We start from the raw sequence: 13,741 nt of genomic DNA, 5'->3' as shown, positions 1-13,741 counted from the left end.
TTGTCTTAAGACTGCTTAAGCCACGGGACATAAAATCCTGTTTACAGAATTTATGCCGATTGGTCCTACGGGGACTATTTAATCGGCTTGAGAAGTTTGTGTTGCTTTTTTTTTTTTTTGTAATAATTATTTGTCTTAGAAATTTTGAAATATAAACAGTTTTGGAAATGTTGGCACCAAAGGGGTCGTAAATCAACGAATTCAATGGTCAAACAGCAAACCATCTTTTGATCCCAGAGTGTTTTAAGTATGTGACACAACTGCCAAAAACGAAAACGAAATATTTTAGAAGAGCCCTACAAAGGTCATGTTGGACATTTTTAAGGCATTCTGCAACCATATATAAATATACGGGGGGGGGGGGGGAGAATACCAAAGAAGAGAGGCAGAAATGCACATTCATAGTATTTGAGGATTCCAAAACCAAGTTTGGGGTTATATAAACATTAGGCTCTTATACAGAGAGATATTAATTTTCTTATTTCTTCTTTTGCAACTAACCAAGATTTCTCTCATGCCAAAGAAAACAACATGATTGCTTCATGACCCTTTCCTCTCCTCCCCACCCCCCGGTCTTATCAAACAAAATCGCAGTCACACCATATATTAAGAGAGATTCTACTTGACTTAACATCTGCAAACGCTAGATGGAATAACTTTTCCCGTAGGCTTTGGAAAAATATTTCATCGAGTCTTGGTGTGTAAGAAAAAAGGAAGGGGGGGGGGAAACGTGGAGGCAAAATAATTGGGAGTCTACTGCTCTCTACTCTTCTGGAGCAAATCTGAAAAAAGGGATAGTCAACATGTCACTAATGTATCACTTCCTTCAATTAATGAGAATCAGCCCACCAAATGTCCTTAAACAGCCCCTCCCTTTCTTCCTCGCTGGCTTCACTCCCGGTGGCTCCAGCAACGCTATATTGCCAAGAGACGGCAAACGCCGGTACCCACCGTCCATCTGGTGCCTTTTACAAGTAGAAAAATAACAAAGCCGATGACCACGCAATCATAGATTGGGAGAAGGCTATTGAGGTCACCGAGGACATTCCTGTGGTCAGTGCAGGAATGTTAAATAAATAATCTCTCCCAGATAGCTCCCCAGAGGGTTCTTGACTCCATCCAGTAGAGGAGAAACCACCATTTCTTTCGTAACGGCACCGAGCTATTCTTACCGTCAGAAGACATCTACATCCTGAATCCTAGAATGACACGAGATCTGAACCAGAGGTGATATTCAGGCAGTTCTGACAGGTTCCGGAGAACCGGTACCGGAAATTTTGAGTAGTTCGGAGAACCGGCAAATAGGTTGGCCCGGCCCCCCACTTCCCCCCAGCCGATCTCCTTTTGTTGACCCGAACAGGAGAACGGAGCTGGAAAGCAGGTTAGTGGGGTGGGGAGGGAATGGGGATTTTGCAGTATCCTTCCCCTGTCACGCCCAGAAAGCCACACCATGCCCACAGAACTGGTAGATAAAAAAATTGAATCCCACCACTGATCTGAACGTTCTTCTATGGGATAGTTATCACACCATCTCCCATCCTTTTCTTCTCCAGAGAAGCCAGGTGGAAAAGGAAGACATAATCTGAGAGCTGTGATGTCTATGTTGCTGGCTGATTATACTCATGGGCAGCAACAGTTACAAGAGAATTTAATTTAACAATTCACTTCTTTCTTTCAGGATGTCGGAGTGTCGGACCAATCATTGGGGGGGGGGGGGGGTAGGAAAAGATCATTCCTGGATAACCGTTGGCAATTCTGTTTAAAATGACTTTGCCTAATTCTTCCAATGAGAACTGAATCCCCATTTGCCTAATTCACCAATAGGAAATCAAAAGAAGGAATGTTCCTTCTTAACGACGGTTGTACGGCATGCTTTAGAACAAGCCCATCCACAACTCTCTTAGGTGAAAGCCAGAAACCCAGGTGTAACTAACAATTGTCCTAATAACACAAAAAAGGGGCCACTGATCTGGTTCCCTGGAATCAAATCACAGTTGATTGCAATGCCCAGAATATTTCCCTCCCCCCAAACATTGATTCTTTAAAGTCTTTGGCATAGACAGAAATGATAAATTGCTTCTGACATCACCAAACTGGCATGCTACTTACCATCCTGTGTGTTCTGGCTAAGGATCTTAGTGCGTAGCTCTGTGGGGTTAATTCCCAGGTTTTCCCCAATTTCTTCTAGGCTGTAAGGCTCAGGGTGAAACGCCTCTTCCACCACAGCCAGCATTTCCTCCAAGCTTAGCTCCAGCTTCCTTTGCACGTCTTGGAGTTTTGCCACTGTTCTCCAGTCTAGGCCTCTGGATTTTGCTAAAATCTGAAACAAGCAAAGGATAAGTAGCTCTTTGGATGCAAAAACTAGGAACAGAAAGAAGTTAACCCAAACCTTTCTTCAAGAGAGCTTAGAAACCTCCTTGGTTTCTTTCGTGTTAAACTTGTATTTGCCAACAAAGAAATCAGTTTCTTTCCTTGAAAAGAAAAGACTTTACAAGAACTTTAAGGGATCGAGAATGGACTGTCATGCGACATTGGCCGCAAAGGTTTTGTTAGGCAAACTAGGGACGCGGTGGCTCGGTGGCTAAGACGCTGAGCCTGTCGGTCAGAAAGGTCAGCAGTTTGACAATTCGAATCCCTAGTGCCCCGTAACGGAGTGAGCTCCCCTTACTTGTCCCAGCTTCTGCCAACCTAGCAGTTTGAAAGCACATAAGAAATGCAAGTAGAAAAATAGGGACCACTTTGGTGGGAAGGTAACAGGGTTCCGGGCGCCTTCGGCATTTAGTCATGCCGGCGACATGACCACGGAGACGTCTTCGGACAGGGCTGGCTCTTCGGCTTTGAAACGGAGATGAGCACCGCCCCCTAGAGTCGGGAATGACTAGCACATACTGTATGTGCGAGGCAGTGGTGGGTTTCAAAAAATTTTCGAACCTACTCTGTGGGTGTGGCCTCCTTTGTGGGAGTGGCTTGCTGGCCATGTGACCTGGTGGGAGTGGCTTGCCGGCCATGTGTTCTCTCTCTCTCTCTCTCTCTCTCTCTCTCTCTTTCCTTCCTTTTGTCTCTCTGTCCTTTTTTCCTTTTTTTCTTTCATCTCTCACTTTTTCTTTCTTTTTTATTTTTTTATTTATTTCTTCCTTTCTTTCTGTTTCTCATTCTCTTTCTCTGTGTGAGTCTGTGTGTGTGTGTGTGTGTGTGTGTGTGTGTCAGTGGTGGGTTTCAAAAATTTTTGGAACCTCTTCTGTAGGTGTGGCCTGCTTTCCGGGTCCACTGGTGGAACCTCTTCTAACCGGTTCGGTAGATTTGACGAACCGGTTCTACCGATCTGGTGCGAACTGGTAGGAACCCACCTCTGGTGCGAGGGGAACCTTTACCTTTTAAGGTAAATAAATAAAACATAAGGTTCAGTTTATATAACCCGAGTCATATTACAAAAATGGGATCTCAAATGCTGCATGAAAGCTACAAACAGGGCATAAAGCTAAGCTAACATTTCCCTCTTATTTATCCTTTAGCATTCAGAGATACACAAGCCATTTCCTGCGGCTGCCTAGACGAATGTTAATAGACTTCCCTTCAGTTAATTCTCTCATTGTTTGACAGTCCATCTAATCTACCGACTCAGTGATAACCTTGAATGTGGCTTAATCTCAGCTCAATTCTTCTCGCGCAGCCTTCTCAGACTGATGGATTTGAAGTGCCACAAAAGTGCATGGACTGAATTCCTTTGGGCCATCATCTACTAAGAAAGCAAAGGTCTTTAAGGACCACTGTTGAAAGAAATAGGAACTTTATCAAACCCTTGTCCAGACAGAATTTCCTCCTCGCATTAACAAGCCAGAGGAAAGCATCATTAGGGATTTTCCTATCTTGCGCATGAGAACATTGCAGGCGACTATGGTGAAAAAGATTGGACGTTTTCTTGGCTCTATTAGCCGGCCAGGCAGAGTGGAGATCCCTGATGCTCAAGGCTTTCTGCCAATGAATCTTTAAAGGAATATTCCAGCAGCTGCTGGGTTTATGTATCCTGAGAATGGTAGGTTATTTCTGGAATGATTATTTCTGCCCGGGTTAATTTTGATCTAACTTGTGGCAACTGTGCCAGCTCTTTCCTAAGAGGTTCTACTTGGTGTGGAAGAAAATCAACCAACCAGACTACAAATGTTTTTTGCAGAGTCACTGCCAACATAGCCCACCCCAAACCATAAGGAGTACAGGTGGTCCTTGGCTTACAACACTTCCTTTAGCGACTGAAGTTACAACAGCACTGAAAAAAAGTGACTAATGGCCATTTTTTTTCACACAATCCTTGCAGCTTCCCCTCTGGCCCCATGATCACAACAAACATGTCGCTAACTCAACAACTGCAGCGATTCATTTAACCATCGGGGCAAGGAAGGTCATAAAATGGGGAAAACTCAGCTAAGAGCCGTGGTGGCGCAGTGGTGAGAGTGCAGTACTGCAGGCTGCTTCTGCTGCCTCCCGGCTGCCTGCAATTTGGCAGTTCAAATCTCACCAGCCTCAAGGTTGACTCGGCCTTCCATCCTTCCAACGTAGGTAAAACGAGGACCCAAATTTTGGGGGGCAACATGCTGACTCTGTAAACCTTAGAGAGGGCTGGAAAGCAATATGGGGACATATATAAGTCTAAGTACTATGGCTATTAACAACTGTCTCACTTAGCAAAAGAAATTTTGGGATCAATTGTGGCCATAGATCAAGGACTACCTATATGTGAATTTCCCCAAATGTGAGCTGAGGTCAGGAGAGGAGGCTGTTACCATAGCAAAAACCCTAGCTGTTGTGGCCTGGTAGCAGAGTTGGACAGTGAGGAGGTTGGGGAGGAACATGGGCCAGTCCTGGAGTCTGGGGAAGGCTCGGACGAGGGCTCCATGTCAGAGGCAGAGAGGAGGCCAGGGCCATATGCCAGTTATTGGCTGCCTTCAGAGTTTAGACATCAGTGAGGCAGAAGAACAGCTGGAGCCTGTTCCCAGTATGCACATGCACAGAGTTGCCAGAGCTGAAGAACAGGGGTCAACTTGGGAGTAAGGCCACAGGTGGACGCTGAATGGCCCCTCCCAGAGGAAATAAAAGAGGAGCGAAAGGGGAGTGGAGTTTGCAGGAGACAATTAGTTCGCTTCATTGGTTCGTGACTCTCCGAGACTCCTTGTCAAATTCTGCAGATATCGGCCTGGCAGCTCTCCAAGCCAGATAAGGTCTGTGACTATAAATCCTCCTTTGAAAGACTTTGCTGGATGTGAATGAGCAGAATTCACAGTAAAATTAATAAAAGGGGATTTTGTTGGGACCAGGAGTTTGCTTCATGCTCTTGGGAAGCCTCGGTCAGAATACTAGCTTTCCTGCACCATCAGGGCACATAGAGCATCACCAGGGAGGCAGCTAGGAGTTCTTCGTTTCTAACCGAGGCCTCCAGCCTGCTTAAGTTAGACCTTCTGGCCTGGATTTCAGGCAGGGCATGTGGGTGGCTTAATTTGCAGCAATTCAGTGGCCGTGAAAGACCGTGCCTGGTCAAAGGCATTTAGTGGCATAGAAAGCGAGACATGCGCGGCCTCTCAGCCCTGAGTCACATTTAATCCTGGCGGTGGTCCAACTTCTGCTCGGCCAGAGCAGCGGTTGTGGTTACTTTCCCTGAAGACAAGGGTGCAAAAATACACTTAGTGATGAAACCTTTCATTGTACATATCCCCAAAAGCCACTGTTTCTTTCTTTCGGTTTTTGAATTTAAGGGGGGTTTCTATAAGGAGAAACATATTTTGAACCACAGCTGTGGCTAAATGGAGAAGCTTGTTTGCCCTCCATCTCCTCCTACTCCTCTTCCTCCTCCTTCTACTTCTTCTTCCCTTCTTCTTCCTCCTTCCTCCTTCCTCCTCCCCTCCTCCTCATTCTTCTTCTATTTCTTCTTTTTGCCCTCCTCCTCCTTCTCTTCCTCCTCCTCCTCTCCTCCCTGCCTCATTCTTCTTCTTCTTTTCTCCCTCTTCCCCCTCCTTCTACTTCTCCTCCTCCTCCCCTTTCTCCTTTTCTTCTTTTCCTCCTCCTCCTCCTCCTCCTCCTCCTCCTCCTCCTCCTCCTCCTCCTCCTCCTCCTCCTCCTCCTCCTTTCTCCGCCTCCTCCTCTCTGCAAACCCTACTCCTTATAACACTGATGATGTTACCTAGTTGGGTCATGAAATGTCTCCAAGAAAAACAACCGACTCAGAGAGCACCAAGAACCCACAGTCCTCCTCCTCCTCCTCCTCCTCCTCACAAATTTTTCAATAAGATGTTCAGTCCTTTTCCCCCCCAAGCAACGCATGCCCTCTGCACTCCTAAATTCCTAAATTACGCAGGGAAAATGCATTTAGCTCTCCTCTAAAGACAGACAAACAACAGGCTCCAGGTCTCTGAGGTCAGGGGTACTGTGGCCCTTGCAGGATGTCGGTGAGTAGGAAAAGGGAGAAACGGTGAGAGAAATGCAGAAAAACTACCCATTTCCACTGTAACCTCCTCCTGACTGCAAAGCCCTTAAGAGTGAAAAAAAGAAACTCTCTGCCTTTGAATCAAATGTGCTGGTCGGAAAAGGCCCCACCAAACTCTTCCATCTTTTTTTAAGCTGGAAAAAAGAATAAAGCTATATATTGAGGGTGGGAAAACATTAGGAAGATTAATATGATTAATGCATTCGAGCTAACGTGGTTGTCTGATTGCTAGTCTTTTCTGTTTTAGTCCGATTCTGTTTATCTCCACACACACACACGTTTTGTTTTCCGTGTTAATTATTACAACATTAATTACTTTTGGTGCCACCCGAGTGACCTTCCTGAGGCTGTTTTTCTTTTCTTTTTTCTTTTCAATCCAATTAGGAAGCCTCCTCCAAAGTCAGTTCAGACAGATGCGCTGCCAGGTAAAGTAAATGTCACTCTCAGCCCCTAAAAAATTGAGTGCAGCTATTGGGCATTCAGCTCTGCCAAGAAATTAAAACGGTCAATCCCCATATATCTTCCTTAAGGCTTTGGATTTCATTTCACTAGCAATAGAAATAGCGCTTAGACCTTCATGCTGATTCATTGTCCTTCACAGCCCTCTCTAAGCCGTTTACAAAGTCCCAAACAATCTGGGGCCTCATTTTACTGGCCTCTGAAGGCTGGAAGGCCGAGTCAACCTTGAACCAGTCAGGATCGAACTCTTGGCTGTGGGAAGAGTTAGCCTGCAATACTGCATTCTAACCATTTCCTCACCACAGCTCCTTCTTTCCTCCCTGCTTCCCTCTCTAAGTGATTTATAATGTCAACCTATTGCCCCCAACAATCTGGGTCCTCACTTTACTGACTTCTGAAGGCTGGAAGGCTGAGACAACGGTGAGCCCGTTAGGATCGAACTCCTGGCTGTGGGAAGAGTTAGCCTGCAATACTGCCTTCTAACTGCGCCACCACATCTTCCTTCCTTCCTTCCTCCTTCCCTCCCTCCCTTCCCTTCCCTTCCCTCCCTGATTTATAATGTCAGCATTTTGCCCCCAACAACAACTTCGGAAGGATGGAAGGCTGAGTCAACCTTGAGCCAGTCAGGATCGAACTCCCAGCTGTGGGAAGACTTAGCCTGCAATACTGCATTCTAATCACTGCACCACCATGCAGTGGCTAGACTGCAATATATTCTACAACTGTGAGAGCCTGAAGGAGGCAAATTGGTCGATTCCTTGCTACACGTTGAAAAGAGTCTAGTTTCTGTAAACCTTCTCCCTAAATCACAAGAGAATATATATCTATTAGCTGATGAAGGAGGAGAGCCTGTGGCTTAGTGGCTAATATAACTGCCTAATATGTAATACAGCCCAGGTTCGATTTCCAGTAAGGGTATGGCTAGCTGATGAGAGCTAAATAGCTTGAAATAGATCTATACTAGTCTTTATTTATTTATCAGCACAAATGCAACATAGATAGATAGATAGATAGATAGATAGATAGATAGATAGATAGATAGATAGATAGATAGATAGATAGATAGATAAAGTTGTTTCTGGATGTTGATGGAGATAATAGTGACAAATTGAAAACTACTAGGTAAAGCCCAGGAAAAGCCAGTCTGGTGTAATGGCTAAGGCACTGGGCTAGAAACTAGGAGATTGTGAGTTCTAGTCCTGCCTTGGGCACTAATGACAGCTGGGGCAGAGGTCGTATTCAGCCGGTTTGGCTGAAATCACAGGTGGGCCTGCCCACCCACCCCAGATCTATGCCGTCCTATTTAGGCATGTTTTCAAGCCGTGTGCATGCCTGCAAGCCGCGTGCACGAGCAAAGCACATGCACAGACAGCTGTGTGTGTGCGGTGTCGGGGTGCATGCACTCTCACTCGCAACCCGGTCGGGAAAGTAAGTGAATACCACATGGGGGATCTTGGGTTGGTCATCGTCCCTCAAGCCCAAGGAGGAGAGAAATGAGAAATTGCTTCTGAAATCTTGCCAAGAAAACTACAGGGATCGGTCTAGGCAGCCGTCAGAATTCAGCACCGGCTCTAAAGCACAAACCAACAAAAAGCGTAAGATACCAAGCCCGGTGTAGTTATAAGAACGGTGGACCCAAAGCACCAATTTTCTTCCTCTACCCTTACTTTACTACGAAGTTAAACCGTATGAGAGGGACCACGCCATGCAGGGCTTCTCCTACGCTTACACGAAGCGACTTCAAGGGGGACACAGAGTCGTCTTCTGAGAGCAACGGTATTCCTTCCCCCCCCCTTTTTTTGTTTAATGTTAAGGCTTGGTCAAACTTTCTCTTGCACTTCATTTGATAATCATGACTCCAGAGCAAGGCATTTCCTGGCAGTTAACGATGGCGAAAGGTTTGGACGCCTCTTCCCGGCCAGCCTTTCGCTGCCAAGATAATGTTCCACTTTTCTGGCGTTTCTGCCTGTTGGGCTGTAAGCTGGGATGGGAACCACATTCTTAAGGCTACGCATTTATATCGTTTTCATTCCAGTTAACTGTTTTGCCTGTTCCCCCCACCCCCACCCCTCATCTCTTCCCCATCCCGAAGAATCCAGGAAAGTGTAATTTGATGAGATTGCTAAAACAACTCCAAGAATCCAAATTGGCGCAGCAACCTTTGGGAAACGCCTGGGGGGGTTAATGCTTTGCTTCATACCACGGCGGATTCTCATCTGATCCCTTTTTTTTTCATTGAAAGAGTTTCTTTCAAAGGGTTTGAACAGAGAAGGAGCCGGTGAGGTTGGTATAATAGGGACAACAATTCCCCACCATCCAGTCAGAGCTGAAGAAGCTTCTTGGATGAGAAGAGAAACGCCCTCAAAGAAAAACCAGAAAGTCCAGTTGCCAGCTGGGTGTCTCCCTCTCCTCCTCCCTCCCTCCCTCCCTCCCTCCCTCTCTCTCAGTTGTTGTTGTGGGGGAAATAAGAAGGGGAATGAATGTTATTGTAAAATAACTTGCTGCCTTGAGTTATTCGTAAAAATAATAAAGGTGGGATATAAATAAGTAAAAGAAGCACTGACACATGAGGATTCCTCAGGTAGCACAATCTCTGGAGATCCCTCATGATACTAATTCCACTCTATAAAGCCTTAGCAAGACAAACACCTAGAATACTGCATCCAGGTTTGGTCACCCCACTATAAAAAAGATGTTGGGACTCTAGAAAGAGTGCAGAGAAGAGCAACCAGGATGATTAGGGGACTGGAGGCTAAAACATTTGATGGAACGGTTGCAGGAACTGGGCATGGGTAGTCTAGTGAAGAGAAGGACCAGGGGAGACAGGAGAACAGTCTTCCAATATCTCAGGGGTTGCCACAAAGAAGAGGGGATCAAGCTATTTTCCAAAGCACCTGAAGGCCAGACAAGGAATAATGGGTGGAAACTGATCAAGGAGAGGTTCAACCTAGAAATAAGGATAAATTTTCTGACAGTGAGAGCAATCAACCAATGGAACTGAAGTTGCCTTCAGAAGTTGTGGGAGCTTCATCGTTGGAAGCTTTCAAGAAGAGACTGGACTGCCATCTGTCAGAAATGGTGTAAAGTCTCCTGCTTGGGCAGGGGGTTGAACTAGATGACCTCCAAGGTCCCTTCCAACTCTGTTAATCTGTAATATATTATATCTCTTCTTTTATAACGTGCACCCATTCTTCCTTCCTTCTTAGTAAGCCTAATTCTCTTATTGGATGGCTTACTATAACTTTTACATAGGTACATAGTCCTTGTTCCTGCTAAAACCTTTCGCCCCAAGTGCTCCTTAACACCAGTCTCAGAAACTGATTGCTAACGTTGCCTTTCTTTTTTTCTTCGATTCCTCTGTGAAAACATTCCCCCGGCTCTCCTTGCGTGAGAAGCACCGTCTCAAGAAAGGCCCTTCCTTCCTTCCTTCCTTCCTTCCTTCCTTCCTTCCTTCCTTCCCAGGCTCTCTTCTCTTTTCCTAGCCTGCTCTCCAAATGGGCTGAATTCCATCCCAACTTCCATCCATCATGTCTCTATGGCCTGAGTCCAGATTCCCGGAGAGATAAACATGCCCTTTGAGGCAGCACCTGACCTGGTGTTAAAATAAAGCAACAACTGGTAGAGTGGAAGGGGGTTCCAGCCAGCACATACTTGGGTGATGGTTTCATTAGAGTTTGATAAAAGCCATGCAGTACCTTCGTAGCCAGACGACACTCCATCACCCTAATATTGAAATGAGAAGTCGCGGCCTTGTTCATTTCAACGCAACTGTTTGCAATCACAAAAACGGCTCCTCCTGGAAGCTTCACATCAGTGGCCTTCAGAGGATTAAACTCTATCAGCTTCGCCTACGGAGAGGAAGAGGAAGAGAGAAGTTTCAACTGGTAGCCTGGCTGTGTTTCGGATCAATAAATCAACCCCTTTAGCTTGGGACATTTTTAGATAAAAGAGGTAGAAATTAGAAGATAAAAGGTTATTGTTATGTAAAAGTAAACGATGAAAGATTATTATTACACATAAGCAAGTGTTATTATTATCACTACTATGATTATTATTGGATGCCGTGGCTCAGTGGCTAAGACACTGAGCTTGTCGATCAGAAAGGTCGGCAGTTCGGTGGTTCGAGTCCCTAGCACTGTTTAACAGAGTGAGCTCCCATTACTTGTCCCAGCTTCTGCCAACCTAGCAGTTCGAAAGCACGTAAAAATGCAAGTATAAAAAAATAGGAACCACCTTTGGTGGGAAGGTAACAGCGTTCCGTGCGCCTTTGGCGTTTTAGTCATACCGACCACATGACCACGGAGATGTCTTTGGACAGCACTGGCTTAGAAACGGAGATGAGCATCGCCCCCTAGAGTCAGGAGTGAGTAGCACATAGGTGCAAGGGGAACCTTTACCTTTTACCTATGATTATTATTACTATTGTTACCAATATGACTGGTATTACTTTGTGAAAGTGCATGAACTCAGACAATACACTGTTGACAAAGCACTTATGTACAATAATGGGAAAATGGATAGATAGATAGATAGATAGATAGATAGATAGATAGATAGATAGATAGATAGATAGACAGACAGACAGACAGACAGACAGACAGACAGACAGACAGACAGACAGACAGACAGACAGACACAGACAGCTGAGAGATTTCAAATTAGTAAAGGAAAAACTAACATCCAACCAAACTAAACTACTTATGAACACTGGTACAAAGTTACTCATTGAATCTGAGCACATTCCCCCGCCCCACTTCTCAATTTTGTCATCCAGAATATTATTAATGTTCCTCTGATTTGATTTTCTTTTACTTTCCACAATTGACAAACTTGATAAGTCACCGTAATTTAACAGAATTAACCAGGTCAGCAACATACATAAATACATACAGTTGACTTACAATAAGTCAAAAGGGATTTTTAATCAGGATACATCAGAAAGTCCTGCAAAATGTAGATAAAGGTAAAGTCTCCCCTCGCACATGTGTGCTAGTCGTTCCCGACTCTAGAGGATGGTGTTCATCTCCGTTTCAAAGCCGAAGAGCCAGCGCTATCCGAAGACGTCTCCGTGGTCATGTGGCTGGCATGACTAAATGCCAAAGGCGCACGGAACACTGTTACCTTCCCACCAAAGGTGCTCCCTATTTTCCTACTTGCATTTTTTACGTGCTTTCAAACTGCTAGGTTGGCAGAAGCTGGGACAAGTCACAGGAGCTCACTCGGTTACGTGGTGCGTTGAGGATTCGAACAGCTGAACTGCCGACCTCTCTGATCGACAAGCTCAGCATCTTAGCCACTGAGCCACCTTGCAAAACTTAAACGTGCCCAATTATGAGAGAGCGCAAGATGACACTCTACATTTCCCCCCTCCTGATAACATCACATTTATTTCAGCTCTGTTGCCTATTTCCTTATCGTGTCAATTATCCCAAAGCATCTCTTGAACCCTTTCCTGAATGGTTCAGGCGGTACATACGGTTCCTTTTTCTGCCAGGAAACAGATGGCCTGGTCCATGCCGCCTCCTTCGGTGCCAATGTAACGTTCGCTCTTGCTGCACAGATCAGCCAGTTCCATCTATGGGGGCACAATGGGGAAGGCAGAGAGAGTTTATAGCAGGGCTGTCAAATCAAGGCCCATGGACCAGGTCTAGCCTGCAATGTGGTCTTAGTCTACCCACATCTACCTAAATAAATACCAGGGCAACGCTGGATTATCAGATAGTTAATAATAATAAGGACTCAATAGGTAGACAAAAAATGCCAACTCCAGTCTGATCATCTGGCCGATTGTGCCACGAACCAAACTAAAATAAAAGAAGACAAGGTAATATCTGTCCAATTTTGCGGACGGCATAACCCAATTTAAGTAATATTTGGCAGAGATGAAGAAATCTTGCAGTTCCTTTGAAAGACCCTTAAGCAGCATTTGCTAATATACTGTCTGAATAAGAGGTCCTTTCCAGGAATTTTTCCCAGTTGCCTTTGTGGTGGATTACATCAGAAAGCACTCTTCCCCCCCAAAAGATCAGTAGGAATACTTGGAAATTATACACAGAGAAATCCAAGACTGGAGCTAGGGGGTAATTATTTAGGTTTTCTTGCCTTTCTGAGTCCAAACCACCATGTCAGCCTTAGCCAATCACCACCGATTCCTTTTTATTTAAAAGGTTTTTTTTATTTTATTTTAATATTAACAATCCATTTTTCATTAAACAGTGTGTTGTCTGGGTAGAAATATTTTGTGCCAACAATTAAAACGTACAACCGTATTCATTATTTAATCTATTCTTAGCTTAATTTCCAATACCTTAAATATCTAATACTATAACAATCCTCTTCATGATCTATTCAACTCTATTGATACACTTTCTATATTTTACACAGCTTCTTTTAGTATTAATTCTTATGTCTATTCTCTAACCATCAGTAAAATGACTCCCAAGTTGTAAAGTAATCAGTTCGTTCTTTCTCTTTAATAGCCAATGTCAGTCTATTTATTTCTGCACATTCTACCCTGTTTCCCTGAAAATAAGACCTCCCTGGATAATAAGCCCAATCAGGCTTTTGAGCGCATGCGCTAAAATAAGCCCTCCCTAAAAATATTCAAACCCAGCAGCAGCCATGAGGTGACCATGCTCGCCACCTCCTGCACCTCAAAAATAATAAGACCTCCCCAAAAATAAGGCCAAGGGCTTATTTCAGGGGTCAAAAGAAAATAAGACCCTGTCTTATTTTTGGGAAAACATGGTAGTATTTTTCTAATCACATTCTCCTCTTGCGGGGGGGGGAAATCTCTTCACACCACCAATT

General features: G+C 44.7%; 1 protein-coding gene across 1 annotated transcript in view; it reads right to left on the bottom strand.

Annotated features, from left to right (window-relative positions):
• GALK2 (galactokinase 2) overlaps positions 1 to 13,741 on the bottom strand; it is a 48,837-nt gene that overhangs the window by 10,873 nt on the left and 24,223 nt on the right. The window contains exons 6-8 of the mRNA XM_032232871.1: positions 12,408 to 12,506; positions 10,627 to 10,779; positions 2,110 to 2,320 (exon numbers count right to left, since the gene is read on the bottom strand). Coding sequence (XP_032088762.1) covers positions 2,110 to 2,320; positions 10,627 to 10,779; positions 12,408 to 12,506 — 463 coding nt within the window. The remainder of the gene's footprint in view (positions 1 to 2,109; positions 2,321 to 10,626; positions 10,780 to 12,407; positions 12,507 to 13,741) is intronic.

This window comes from Thamnophis elegans, chromosome 16, assembly GCF_009769535.1.
Source record: "Thamnophis elegans isolate rThaEle1 chromosome 16, rThaEle1.pri, whole genome shotgun sequence".
NCBI lineage: Eukaryota > Metazoa > Chordata > Lepidosauria > Squamata > Colubridae > Thamnophis > Thamnophis elegans.
This window is presented reverse-complemented; position numbering and strand designations above follow the sequence as displayed.